A 15,015-nucleotide genomic window follows, 5' to 3' on the forward strand; every position below is an offset into this window, starting at 1 on the left:
TCTCAGCTAGCATAATTCTGTCCTCAGGTGACAGCTGGCAACATCTGGAGGTATTTGTATTTGTTGTAAGTTGGGTGGTGAGGATACGGGTAGTAGCCAAAGATGCTGACTAATGCTCTTAATGAGATGGGGAGGAATCCTTCCCAACACACATAATTTTCCAAAGCAACGCAGTAAGTTCAAGTAATAACACCACAGTAGAAAAATAAGAGAGGATGAGGCTGGCTCGTGAGATGGCTCAGTGGATTAAGGCACCTATTGCCAAGTCTGCAGACCTGAGTTTGATCCCTAGGACCCAAAGGGTAGAAAGAGAAAATTAGCCCCAAAGGTTGTCCTCTGACCTCCACACTCACACTGTGATGACTCTTTACCGTTGCCAACTTGACTACATCTGGAAGTAACTAAAGCCCAAGCAGTAGTACACACCTGTGAAGGGTTTTTTTGTTAACTGGATCATTTGAGGTAGGAAGACCCACCTTAAATCCAGATTTCTTGAGGTCAAAAGACTGACCCTAAATTTGGGCCACACCTCCTGGCAACCTGTACAAAGGATGAAGAAGAAAGAAGCTTTTGCCTGCTTGCCCTGGTTCTTACTGGCAAGACCACCCCCTCACTGGTATTACAGTCTACCTATTTGGGATTTTGATGTTTATTAAAGAGCAGCCGAGACTGAACAACTAATGGATTCCTGGACTTTCTGTCAGGAGACTGATATTGTTGGAATAGCCAAACCACAGCCTATAAACCATTCTAATAAATTTTATTTATAAATACACACACACACACACACACACACACACACACACACACACACACACACACGCTCTATTAGTTTGCTCCTCTAGAGAACTCTAACCGATACACACATACAGCATGCATACTATAAAAGGAAGAACGAAGAGTCTCCTGATTAGGTAATGACATTGCTTATATGTGAAGATGGAGGATAGCTGTAAGGGCAAGTCACTGACCCCCAAAATAACCCTATCTTTTGCCACAACCCCATGTGTTAACGATTAACACATGATAGGTCAGAAAAAAGATAAACGTACATCAAGATTAGTAAGTGATAGTCTATGGATTATAAAAACTGAAATATTTACTAAACTGCAGAAAACTGTAACTTACAGATTCAAGATTTAAATCCTTAAAGAACACATTGTTCTTCAATACTTCAAATTATTTTTACTAACCTTAATTTCCACATGAGTGGAAAATTTAGAGTAGTCTAAACTTCCATACTTTTTTAAATACTGGAATTGTTAGTTTCTATTACAATAATCTGTTAAGAGTCTGGAAATGTTAACTTCTAAGGCTATCAGCGCTGTGAGAGGAGATGCTGAATGAGAATCAAGAGTGAGGGTAACACTCCAGATGACTCCAGCACCCTGGACATCATGTTATCTGGCATCATGATGGCAGACAAATAACACTAGAGAAATTAAGAACTTGTCCAATTTAAAATTGCAAGTAAAGTTCACAGTCATCCAAAAAAGAGAAAATTATTTTACCTTTTAGCAATGACAGGTGAAGGTGGTATCTGTCTCCGCCACACTTGACTCTGTGACAGAGTTCAGGCAGTAGCTTTTTCCACCACAGAATCTATCTTATGAAAAAATAAATGCGTCTTAGTTTGGTGCATCTTATCCTCAGACTTCTAATGAGAGTGAGAAGGTGAGAGTAAGAAGGCTATGCAGGAGAGAGCACACAGAAAAACTATATCCTTTGGGTAAGGAATCACCTCTATTATAACCAGGGTTTTATCAGCAGCTAGGCTTATGATGAAACTTAAAAGGCAGGCATGTAACTTGAGGTACACATGTACACATTTATTTTCAAGGAAAAATGTATATATGTCATCCTTTTATCTTGGTTGGCAAGAAGGGGGTAAAAAAAAGAAAAATGCTAAAGCTGAAACTTGGCTAACTTCAAGATTAAAGACCAAATATAGAGAAGGAATTTCCCCACCACGCGTTATGACTCCCAAACCTTCAAGTAATCAATGATCTTATCTGAAAAGAAGAGCTCTTTAGAGATGAGCTATATTATCCCCATGCATTTTAATACCATCTACAAGTATGCAAAATGTCTACCATTAAATATACACTTCTTTCACCACGGCCCTGTAAAGCTAGACTAACAGCAACAGTCCTCATTCTGCAGATAAGCCAACAAAAGCACCAAATCTTACGCACTGATCGAGACTAGAAGCACAGTCTGATAACATACCCAGTGCTCTTCCTTCAGTTCCCGGTTAGCATATGCAATGACCGCCTCTGGGCATCTCTCTAGCAATGTGTCTATGCACTTTTCATACTCTTGTAAGCGTGTATGACATAGAACTTGAGCGCTGAGGCCAGCAACAGTGTCTTCTGAGAGTGGCTCCAGATATGGAATAACGGAAACTATGTCCAATGAAGGGCTACATATGAGAGACTATGAAGAGAAAAGTGAAATATTATGGAATAAAGCATCCCAAATAAAAAAAAATACAGCAATTTTTTTCAAAATAATAAAATCTCACTTTGCCAAAAAAAAAGGAAAGAGAATGCAATTTTAGAAAACATGAATATGGCCCTGGAATAGTTAGACTGAAGTACTAAATAACCTTAAATTCAATTCTACTTTTTAAAAAGCTGTTTAAGACAAAGCAAGCATCTTTTTTAATTATACTTTTTTTTTTTTATTAACTTGAGTATTTCTTATATACATTTCAAGTGTTATTCCCTTTCCCGGTTTCCGGGCAAACATTCCCCTCCCCCCTCCCCTTCCTTATGGGTGTTCCCCTCCCAACCCTCCCGCCATTGCCGCCCTCCCCCCATAGTCTAGTTCACTGGGGGTTCAGTCTTAGCAGGACCCAGGGCTTCCCCTTCCACTGGTGCTCTTACTAGGATATTCATTGCTACCTATGGGGTCAGAGTCCAGGGTCAGTCCATGTATAGTCTTTAGGTAGTGGCTTAGTCCCTGGAAGCTCTGGTTGCTTGACATTGTTGTACTTTTGGGGTCTCGAGCCCCTTCAAGCTCTTCCAGTTCTTTCTCTGATTCCTTCAACGGGGGACCTATTCTCAGTTCAGTGGTTTGCTGCTGGCATTCGCCTCTGCATTTGCTGTATTCTAGCTGTGTCTCTCAGGAGCGATCTACATCCGGCTCCTGTCGGGTCTGCACTTCTTTGCTTCATCCATCTTGTCTAATTGGGTGGCTGTATATGTATGGGCCACATGTGGGGCAGGCTCTGAATGGGTGTTCCTTCAGTCTCTGTTTTAATCTTTGCCTCTCCCTTCCCTGCCAAGGGTATTCTTTTTCCTCATTTAAAGAAGGAGTGAAGCATTCACATTTTGATCATCCGTCTTGAGTTTCGTTTGTTCTAGGGATCTAGGGTAATTCAAGCATTTGGGCTAATAGCCACTTATCAATGAGTGCATACCATGTATGTCTTTCTGTGAATGGGTTAGCTCACTCAGGATGATATTTTCCAGTTCCAACCATTTGCCTACGAATTTCATAAACTCGCTGTTTTTGATAGCTGAGTAATTTCCATTGTGTAGATGTACCACATTTTCTGTATCCATTCCTCTGTTGAAGGGCATCTGGGTTCTTTCCAGTTTCTGGCTATTATAAATAAGGCTGCGATGAACATAGTGGAGCACGTGTCTCTTTTGTATGTTGAGGAATCTTTTGAGTATATGCCCAAGAGAGGTATAGCTGGATCCTCAGGCAGTTCAATGTCCAATTTTCTGAGGAACCTCCAGACTGATTTCCAGAATGGTTTTACCAGTCTGCAATCCCACCAACAATGGAGGAGTGTTCCTCTTTCTCCACATCCTCGCCAGCATCTGCTGTCACCTGAGTTTTTGATCTTAGCCATTCTCACTGGTGTGAGATGAAATCTCAGGGTTGTTTTGATTTGCATTTCCCTTATGACTAAAGATGTTGAACATTTCTTTAGGTGTTTCTCAGCCATTCGGCATTCCTCAGCTGTGAATTCTTTGTTTAGCTCTGAACCCCATTTTTTAATAGGGTTATTTGTCTCCCTGTGGTCTAACTTCTTGAGTTCTTTGTATATTTTGGATATAAGGCCTCTATCTGTTGTAGGATTGGTAAAGATCTTTTCCCAATCTGTTGGTTGCCGTTTTGTCCTAACCACCGTGTCCTTTGCCTTACAGAAGCTTTGCAGTTTTATGAGATCCCATTTGTCGATTCTTGATCTTAGAGCATAAGCCATTGGTGTTTTGTTCAGGAAATTTTTTCCAGTGCCCATGTGTTCCAGATGCTTCCCTAGTTTTTCTTCTATTAGTTTGAGTGTGTCTGGTTTGATGTGGAGGTCCTTGATCCACTTGGACTTAAGCAAAGCAAGCATCTTTAACTGCAACTCTAACCTAAGATATGACCAACATATGGTCAGAGATTTATGCCCCATAATGTTTGACACAAGTATTTATAACACTGAAAGATCATGGGTGGTTGAATGTCCAACAAGAGGGAATGAAATAAGTAAACTATGGTTTATTTTATAAATTATATTTCCGAAGGTCATTTAAGGAAAAAATTATGGCAAAACTGAGCCAAAACATCTTGAGATAAAGTTATATGCAGAGTATGACCAATGTTGTAAAATCCACACAGTATATAAAATCTTTATAGTAAGATCTCTGAAGAATACTGTAGTTTGAAAAAGAGATTAACTCAGTGCCTGATGGGGTGGAACAAAGTCCTCTTTCCTTTGTTTTTTTTTTTTTTTTAAACACTTTTCTGTCTTTCCCAAAATTTAAATAGTGAACACATAAAGTGTATGTATGAGAGAGAGAGAGAGAGAGAGAGAGAGAGAGAGAGAGAGAGAGAGAATCCTCACTAGCATTAAAAACATGAGTCTCAGTGGATTGACTGCCCTTATTAGTTTAGTCTGTGGCATGTCTATGAGGTACTGTCTTGATTGTTAGGTGATGGAGAAGTCAGCAGCAGTTCCCTGGCAACGGGTCCTTGGCTGTATAAGGAAGCTGGCTGACCAACTCGGCTACCACCCAGGCCCAAATACAGGACTATAAGTTGGGTTACCTCAATATCTACCCCATCTATGAACTGCTAGAGCTGAAGGGACCAGCCCAGCAGAACCAAGGCAGCAAGATCTCCATGACATGGGGCAACAGCAGGGTGTCTGAGAGGAGTCCTGGTGTGGTTCTAGTATTGATGGTGTAGTAGAAGTTAGGGGCCTCAAACCAGACCAGTGACTCATTGCAATGAACATTCGCAAATAAAGATGCGTAGACAAAAGGGTATAGTGTGTGACACACCGTACACTACAGCTTCTGGGATGAGGTGTCCCCCACCTCCTTTTCCTGTTTGTTTCTCATTTTCTTTTGGGGAGAGGTTGCAAGGGCAGAGGGTAGATACAAAGGAACAGGGAGATGAGTAGGATTAGAGTGCACGATGTGAAATTCACAATGAATCAATAAAAAGTTAAAAATGAGAAAAGCAAACCAGGTAAGCATGGGCGTAGGGGAAAGTAGTGCGCAGCACAGTCATGTGTCTGCTGTGCTTCCGTGGCTGTGTGTGAGCCCCCCTACTGGAGGTAACGGAGCACAGTCATGTGTCTGCTGTGCTTCCGTGGCTGTGAGTGAGCCCCCTACTGGAGGTAACGCTGCACAGTCATGTGTCTGCTGTGCTTCCGTGGCTGTGAGTGAGCCCCCTACTGGAGGTAACGGAGCACAGTCATGTGTCTGCTGTGCTTCCGTGGCTGTGAGTGAGCCCCCTACTGGAGGTAACGCTGCACAGACCAGCAGACAGTCCTGTCTTCAGGCTCCTGCTTGAGCTCCTCCCTACGTCCCTAAACCATAGAATATGATCAGGAAGTTTGGGCCAAGTAAGTCCTTTCCTCTCCTAAGTTGCTATCTAGAACAATAACCACAAAGAAAATTTAATGTACTTTTGAGAAGTGCTGTGCGATAAGGAAATGGCTGCTGACATGAGTTCATTCCCTGAGACCAAGATGACAGAAGGAAAGGTGAGCTCCACGACATTTCCCTGTGTGACAAAGATGCTGTGCCATGCATCTCAATCTCACTGCTCCCCGCATCAAGAGCAGCGAAACATTTCCTTTAAATGTGACTGTTTAGAACCAGTCTTTGTATCAACACCACCTCCCATGGACTAATACAGGCGTTACTTCAATATGCATATGTTTACTAGTATTGTCCTTTTAAGCAACTTTACTAGTTTTTAACTTTCACATTCTATAGCACTTTATATTCTAATGTCAAAATAATCTCCAGTTCCCTTTTTTTTATAAGAGATACAATTATCGCTTAATTTCCTTTCCTTTATCTTCTTTTGCTACAGCATCGTCTCAGAGCTACAGGATGACCTGGAACATACTCTATACACTGTTAATCAGCATGACTACTTTATTCCAAATATCTACCAAGGAGTAGCCAGGAAAATAAGGTTAGTATATTTCCTTATCATCTGGATAAGGTCCTGGTAGTAACACAGCGAAGACGAAATAAAGTGAGACTCTCCTACTTATATGGAAGGAAGCACAGACCCCTGATTAAATGTGATAGTAGGGGAGGCAAAAGTATGGCTACCCAACCACAGCTGATATGAAACTAGTCCAAACAGCACAGAGTGGATTACCTGTAAAGTTTTACTAAGAATTTATAAACATCAGTATCATATTAAACAGCACTTAGACAGGGGTGGCGTCATACCCTGCAACTCAGCACTAACAAATGATCTGGTGGCAATGTGGGCCACACACTGAATTCCAGGTCAGCCTGGCTTCGGAAAAATCAACTGTCTCAAATAAATAAGTAAATTCCAACAAAAGTATCACTGGATTAAAAATGGACCAAATAATGTAAAATATTGTGAAGGTTGGGTTTTTTAGACATCTTCATTTTTTTTTCCAGTGAAAGAGATCTACTCTCTTCATAACATGTGCTATTTATTCCTTTTTACTACCAAGATCTCTCTGCCTCAGGTCTGATTCAGATTTCTCTGATTCTATTATAGGCAAGGATATGGGGAGGTGGGGTACAAGGGTTAGGTACTGGAACAATTTGGGAAAAGAGCAAATATTTGCTAGTCATGGTGTTCTCTCTAACTGATCAATAGTTGCTCTCTAACCTATCAATAACATAGGTTTTATATTTATTATTATACAAATATGCCTTTGTAGTAACTATAGAGAAACATATCAAACCACAGGGGTAGGGAGACAGTCACACTTTTGGAAAGTTTCTCAGGTAATTCTAAATCTCTGACACCTCTAAATAGGAGCCAAAAAGACCCTTTAGAGCTCCTAAATGACTGAGATGAAATGATCTATGGATAATCTTGAAAGAAGCATTAAAAAAACCCCAAAAAGGTGAGAGGAATCTGCAGAAACTGAGGTTATTATGAGAAGATTACAAAGCAGAGGCATGAATGAGAGAAGAGTCCCACGTTGATGGCATAGGACAGATTTTCAACATAATTATAGAAAACTCCCAGGCTAAGGAAAAACACAACCATACAGCACACACAACACCAACTAGAACAAGAAAAGAAATTCCCCATGGAACATCAAGTCAAAACACTAAAGATACACAGCAAAGAGGCTAGTGGAAGCAGCAAGAGAAAAGGCACAAGTCACATACAAAGGCAAACACACCAGAGAAACTGCTGATGGAGGCTGAACACCAGAAGAGCCTGATGCAATGTACCTGGAAAGACCACAGATGCCAAACCAGACTACTTCACCCAACAAAGCAATCTACCATAGCTGAAGAAAGAAAAATATTCATGGTATAAACAGGTTAAAGGAATGTGTTCACAAAGCCAGCCCCACTGAGAATCTAGAACCAATACTTTAGACTGAAGTCATAGTAACAAGATCACTAAATAAGACAAAGAATACAGCAGAATTCCCCCACAAACACATACAACAAAATTACAGCAATCAACAAACCCTTTTCAATACTATCTTTATTGGTTTCAATTTCTCAATCAAAAGAAAAAGTTAATTGAAAGGATTAAGTAACAAAAATCCATCTATTGTTACCTACAGGGATTTTAAATTTAAATGATCACTGAATTATACCTTTTGACTGTGATTATAAATGTGCTTTGAAGTTATATCAGTAAAATTTTCATAGCATGTTACAATTACAACTTTAATCACATCACAGCTCTGTGTATTGGTAGGACAAGGCCTGACGCTGTCGCCCACATTTACTGTAATTCTCAGACAGTAGCTATCAAATGAACAAACAAGCAGCTAACACCTCAGGACGTTCAGTGTCTCTACATACTAGAGATGAGACAAGGAGAGAATCTTCTTTAGTGATACACTATTGTAGTTAACCAATAAATTACCGAGGCTGGACTTGAATTCATGATCTTTCTGTCTGAGCCTCTCACGTGCTACAATTGTAGGCATATATAATCATACCCAATTCTGGTGATTTCCATAAAAGAATATAGGCCACACAGTCTGGAGCCTGAGTCTAAGCAATCTAGTCTCCTGATTTTCCTTCCCCAACCCATTCCAACTCAACAGCTGTCTCTACAATCGATACTATCCGCATTTTGACCAATTCCAAAAGTTTAAACCAGGAATTACACACCCTAAACATAAAAGGTTCGAGCAGAAGAAAATGCCTAAGGGCCCTTGGGTATAAGAAAAGATTCGAGAGCCTCAGCGTCTGGATGAGAAGCCATGGAGGTAAGAATGGTGTGGACTGAGCATGCTGTGCACTGCTCAGACAGACGCATCAGCATCTGGAAGACTGGGCCTCAGGAACAGTGCAGGGCACAGGTGGACTTTTCAAGAGCATCATTTAACTCAGAATTCCTAATATGAAATATTAATTTCTATATATGGCTTGCTACAGTGAGTAAACAAAAAAGAGAGGCGAAAATTATATTCAGTCCTCGGGCCAGCAAATGATACTAAAAGATACATTTAGCCCAGCCTTTACCATGTCGCATGCAGAAACAGTTATAGTCAGAATTCCTATAACATAATTGTGTCCCACAATTCTTTTGAAAAATTCTCTTCTGGGGTTAAACTGACTACTTTGACATATTTTTCATAAGACAGATGATGCTATTGGTTGGGTAGGTATGAAGTCTAAATTGTGTTAAGCCACATTAAACAAAGCTCAAGCTTACAATAGATGCCTATATATATGGACACTTTTATTTCCCACAGGTGTTTTCAAGAACATTCTAAAAATGAAGATGGTTGTACAGCTCATTTCCCTGCAACAAGACCAGTCCCTCAGCTCAGGGGCTTCCTCCATCACCAGTTCCATCCAGGAGCCAGGATTCCAAAGCTCCTAAATGTGATCAACTATAGACTTTGCCCCTCAAAAGCTATATTCTAAATTAACAAGACATGTGCTATCACGCCATATTTAAATTGTATACGATATCGAAATATATTGCATATTTTAAAAGTAAAAGAGGCATTTTTATTTACCTGTAGTTTCAAAAGGTCTTCTGTGTAATTTTTATCAGCTAAGGAATCAGACGTCATTAAGACATGAACCCATGGATATACTAGGCCATAATGACTGCAGGCGTTTATCTGAAACATTACAGAAATGTGTCACGAGTCAAATATAACAATAGCAAAACAATTTCTTCATCTATTCATTAATCCTCTGCCACATCTTAGACTCAGCTACATACTCTCCTAAGAAAAGGAAGCTATGCAGAAAGTATTTCCCTGGAAAAGGTTGCAGTCTCGTTGGTTCCACATCAAATAGTCTGCAATAAATATTTCCTAATATTTTGAAATTTAAAAAATTCTACAGAAGTGCTTTCTAGAAAAAAAAAGAATAGCACTGCTCCTAGGATAATTACACTCAAAAAGAGTAAAAGAAAATAGTGGAAGTAATTTTTATTTATAGCATTTTGGGGGTGACAAAATATCCTTTTAAGTTCTCATGATGATTGCCAGGATGTATCCTTTATCCAAGAAATTACACTGCTGACCTTTCCAGGCACTGGATAGTACCCTCAGTAGTCATAGCAACAGGATTCAAAGGAAAACAGAGCAGGATGGGTGTCAAAGGCTGTCCTCGCTGCCTACAACACATCTGAAGCCCAAGTGTGCCCTGACAGGGAACGGGACAGTGCAGTAGCCCCTTGCCCCAGCCCTTTCAAACCTACTCGGAGGCAACCCTTCTAGGTAAAGCCCCTCATACACCACAGCACTGTAGGGTGGTAATAAAGGAGCATTAATAACTAAAGGCTGCATTCTTTATTTCGAGGGTGTGGAAATTGAGATAGGTGGGGTCTCATGTGTAGCCCTGGCTGGCCTGAAAAATCCCCTTTTAGACCAGGCTGGCCTGGAAATCACAGAGATCCACCAGCCCCTGCCTTCTGAGTGGTAAGATTAAAGGCATTTACTATGACACCTGACTTCCCAGTGGTAGTCTTACCATTTTATTTATTTATTTATGTGTGTGTGTGTGTGTGTGTGTGTGTGTGTGTGTGTGTGTGTGTACGCACATGCAGAGGTTAGATAACAATTTCAGGAGTCAGTTTTCTCCTTCTACTGTGGGTCCCAGGGATGAAACTTGGGTCATCGGACTTGGCAGCGAGGGCCTTTACCAGATAAGCAATCTCAGCAGCCCCAGTTGGTATTCTTTAGATCGGGAAAGTATGCAAGATGTAGTTAACTTCAGTCATAGGTATGTCCTAAGCATTAAAAATAAGGTAGGGGCTAGGAAGATAGCCTCAGTGGGTTTTTACCTCACAAGAATGAAAGCCTGTCTTTGAGTTCTAGAACCTGGAAAATGTCAGGTGCTGTGGTACAAGTTTGCAATCTCAATGTTGAGGAGGCAGAACTAGGCCTCTGGCCAGCCAGTATCCTACATGCCAAGGACAGACCCTGTTTCACAATAAATGGACAGAGTCCCTAAGAGTGACACCTGAGAGTGACCTTTACTCTGTACATAGGGCATCTGCATCTGTGCATCTGCACTGCACTAGCTCCCTCTCTCAAAAAAAAACAAAACAAAACAAAAAAAAAAACAAAAACAGATTATTATAGCACACAATGTATACATTTAACGTATTTTACTGTCTTACCAAATCCTCTGCTGTTCTCAATGGTAAGGTATCAGGACAATGCCTCTTAGATAACCTCCAGACGTACTGAGATATGAGCTTGAAAAAGAGTTCCTCAAGAACCACATCTGGGAGACAAGCTACGAGCTGAGCTTCCCAGAAGTCTACCAAAAGCTGCGGAACCATGTCTTCATCCTTTCCACACAGCACCTAGAAAGGAGTGCATCCCGCATAAATGCAGAGCAAGTGACAGAGAGCAGAGCCACTGCTCCACCATGTGGTCAGAGAGCAGAGCCACTGCTCCACCATGTGGTCAGGGAGCAGAGTATCGCCATGTGGTCATGCAGTTCATAGTTTTGGCTTGACTGCCACGGCAAGAGCAAAGTTACACATTTTCTGTTAATAAGAAACAGTCTCTAGGTGGCATGCATGGAGTTTCTGCAGAAAGTCTTTTAATCTGTATGCTTACATTATAAACTGATTATACAGAAGCCTGCTTTTCAATGACTGAAACTTCTTTTCAGTCTATTCCCTACTCTCCTTTGGTTTCTATCTGATCACTTAGAAATATTACATTTTCAATTGGACGAACCTTAAAGAAAGAATCTGCTTCTTCGATTCCAATTTTACCATTCTTCTGTAAGCCCAGGACTGAAGCCACAAGCAATCCAGGCTGAGTTTCCTTCAAGTCAATTGCAAGTTCCGTAGGAACAATCTGTCCTTTCCACTGTTGAATTAACAGCCGAGGTTCCAGAATGAAGCCATACACCAGCTGCATCTTCAGATTAAAAAATAAATGTTGGAATGAAAAGTACATCACATCTACATTCATCTCATCCTGGGGTCTTCATGATTTAGGGGCCAGTTAACACTGTATTTCTGGGTTTTAGCCACAGAAACTAGCTCTTATTCCCAAGAAGAATATTATCTTTCTCGTATAAATTATTGATAGATAACTAAACTTAGAGATGTCCCATTTTTGTAGAGTTTTAGATTAAAAATACATACATACATATATATATGTATGTACACACACACACACACACACACATGTCCTAAGTCTAAGTCTTTTCAAAGCTATAGAAAGGAAACTCTGATTTTCAGAACTCTTTAAAGCAGATTCCCGATGCCGACTTGTCCTCAGAGCCAGCCACCTCCTAGTATAATGATGCTTCCATATTTCAGAAAGCAGTTACACCGTGAGCATTTGGCCAAGCAGGCAACAATAAGAACATGCCTAGGTTTTAAAGTCCCCCTGCCTGCTCAATGCTGACCAACTGTGCAATCACTAACACGATATTTTAGCTATCTCATGTGTGACAGTTAAAGCAACACTGATCTCAGCACTCAACAAGAATTAAGTAAAATAATACACAAGCAACTTAGAATAGGAATTTTTGTACCTACTACACTCCTGTGGCTTACAGCCAATATCCTCCTTTCTGTACTTAAGAAACTCACCAGTCTGTTGGGCTTTCAGTGAATACCTACTCTCATTGTTGGCTCTGAGCATAGCTTTTATATTCTGTACACACATAATATTCTAAATATATGTGGTCCTTCCATGATGAAAGATCTTTCAGTAGCCACTGCTACTTATATTCATCAATCTTTTTTTCCATTTGACAGATTTCCAAGTTCCAGCTAATACTGTTATCTGTTACTAAGAAACCATGAGGGGCAAAGAAGCCAGAAGAAAGTCCAATGCCTCAAGAATTACTCCAATTCTCTTTCAGGCTTCTGTTAACACCAGGCATTGTACTATACCTCTGAATGGCTTTTCATTTCATTCCTGTACATGTCAAGATTTCCCATTTTCAAGGCCACTGCAGCCTTGGTCAAGGTCACTAAGACTGGTGAAGCCCCACAGGTGTCCAGCTTCCTTAAGTAATGCAAGGCAATTAAAGGATCAATATTCTTCATAGACGGACTGGAGAGAACATGAGGCAGTTGCTTCGGCTCAGCCACATGAAATATCTGAGCCACTTTTCCAGCTAATTCCTTTGATGAGCATGAACAAAAAATAAACAGTTAGCCAATAGGAAACAATACAGTCAGGGGAGCAAAAGTAATGATGTATAAAAATCAGTAGATAAATAATACAATGTAATTATTGAGAAACACAGAGATTATGAAAATATTTGAAAGACCAAAAATGAGCCGATATGATCTGACATGATCTGTCTGCAGAGATACAATAAGTAAATAAAAAAGATATACCAATTTGTGACCAACATTACTAATTTTAATCATATTGGAGAAAATATCAAATATACTCAATAATAGAATTCAGGTAAAAAATTTACTTCCCTTGTAATCTTCAAGTATATGGTATTCAATTTCCAACTGTGCTTAAAACACAAAAGGGACTAAAAATAATCTTTAATAGTATTTTAAGAGGTCACTGGCCCTTAAATAAAGTTTGAACCCTTGAAAATGGGACAGATGGAGTTGTGGAAAAAGGCGGAGGACAAGATTCTGTCCTTCACTTGAGAATAGATCTCACTGTGACTGGGCAGGTCCCTCAACCACAACAGCATCCAGGCTGAATACTGAGGAAACACGAAAAGGTCCTGCCTAAATACTTTTCCAAGTTATAATTCTAAGACCATTAAAGAAGTAAAGAACATTCTACTTTTTGAAGAAAAAAGAAAAAGAAGAAAATTTTGGAACTTAAATTCTAAATGCTACTAACTAAAAAAAAAAAACAATATTAAGATGAAAAGTTAAAAAGAGAAGTCATAACTTTATAGAAAATTATATTCACTTCACTTAATTCTTCATCCAGGTTCTCATAAAGAGAATGATTAATATAAAATATTAATCCTCTCTCATATTTCTGTGATTCATTCCCTTCTGTCCATTCCACACGAGCCAAGACTTCAGCCAGAGACAAACCAGACATCTTATAGTATGGCAAGGCGAGATGGGCTTGCTCAGTGTTAAGCCTAAAGAGAAGAAATTTTAAGAGGCTTCAAATGTACATTTCTATGCCAGCTACTTAACACAGTAAGTAATAAAACAGATAATGCCTTTCAAAGACATAAGCCTCACAGCTTGATTTTATAAAGTCACTGTAATTAGCATTTTTCCTGAGAATATTAACAGTAGAAAGCCAATCATTCATTAAGTAAAATTTAATATTTAATATGGCTCTAAAAGTGGCATTTGTAGATTCTCAGTCACTGATAATCACTTACACAGGTGAAGTTAGCCTATGAAACACTGTCTTGAAACATTTTTATAAACATGATTCTCAGAACTGGAGAGCTGGCCCCGCCCCTCACTGCCTCCAGCACTCAGAAGCTGGCCCTGCCTGGGCAGTGCCTGGGCAGTACCTGGGCAGCAGTGTGGCTGGTACTGAGGGCATGAGAGCAAGAGAGCTGGCCTGGGTCCTCACTGGCTGTAACACTGGGTGAGCTAGCCAGGACCATGCTGGCTCTGGTTGTGAGGGTGCGGGAGAGCTTTGGCAGGCTGACCAACCCAGCTACCAATCGGGCCCAGACACGGGGCAGATACAGCCAGATGTTGGGCCACCCCAACATCTACGTCATCTATGAACTAACGGACCTCGTGAAGGGGCTGGTTCAGCAAATCAAAGCTTCATGATCTCCTGACTCAGGGCAACAACAGGATAGCAGCCTGGAGTCCCAGTGAGCATCCAGTGTTGATACTGTAGCACATGCCAATGAGTCATTGTAATAAAGAACACACTGTGATACGCTACTCCTTCCATGAAGAGAGATTTTGAGTTATTGTTTGTTGATTTTTCATTTTGTTTTGTTTTGTTTGTTTCTTGTGGGGTGGCAGGGATGTGAAGGAGCAGGGAGATGAGTGGGATTGGAGTGCATGATGTGAAACTCACTAAGTCAATAAAAAATTTTAAAAATGGTTCTTATATTAAGAAATATAAAACTCTACTGACCCTAGTATGCCTTTCTGATATCACGACAGCAC

General features: G+C 40.3%; 2 protein-coding genes across 9 annotated transcripts in view; one reads left to right on the forward strand and one right to left on the reverse strand.

The window, feature by feature from the left end:
* The window catches only part of Cp (ceruloplasmin), a 58,784-nt gene extending 49,288 nt beyond the window's left edge, over positions 1-9,496 (forward strand). Inside the window, exons 18-19 of one of the 3 annotated variants that reach the window (XR_590972.4) lie at positions 6,334-6,438; positions 9,191-9,465. Coding sequence is in view for 2 of the 3 variants with exons in the window: in XM_063281287.1 (XP_063137357.1) it covers positions 6,334-6,425 (92 nt within the window). In the remaining variant the exon portion in view is untranslated. Of the gene's footprint in view, positions 1-6,333; positions 6,439-8,536; positions 8,697-9,190 lie in introns of those variants that run through there. The other 2 variants (XM_063281287.1, NM_001270961.1) reach the window with 2 other exon arrangements.
* Positions 1-15,015, reverse strand: part of Hps3 (HPS3, biogenesis of lysosomal organelles complex 2 subunit 1) — a 41,474-nt gene that overhangs the window by 4,006 nt on the left and 22,453 nt on the right. For 3 of the 6 annotated variants that reach the window (XM_008760868.4, XM_063281769.1, XM_039102237.1), the window contains 8 exons: positions 13,826-14,006; positions 12,826-13,059; positions 11,651-11,836; positions 11,080-11,268; positions 9,461-9,568; positions 2,230-2,436; positions 1,512-1,602; positions 477-540 (listed from right to left, as the gene is read on the reverse strand). In XM_008760868.4, the coding sequence (XP_008759090.1) occupies positions 477-540; positions 1,512-1,602; positions 2,230-2,436; positions 9,461-9,568; positions 11,080-11,268; positions 11,651-11,836; positions 12,826-13,059; positions 13,826-14,006 (1,260 nt within the window). 6 annotated transcript variants of the gene reach the window in all.

The sequence above is a fragment of the Rattus norvegicus genome, chromosome 2 (assembly GCF_036323735.1).
Source record: "Rattus norvegicus strain BN/NHsdMcwi chromosome 2, GRCr8, whole genome shotgun sequence".
Lineage (NCBI taxonomy): Eukaryota > Metazoa > Chordata > Mammalia > Rodentia > Muridae > Rattus > Rattus norvegicus.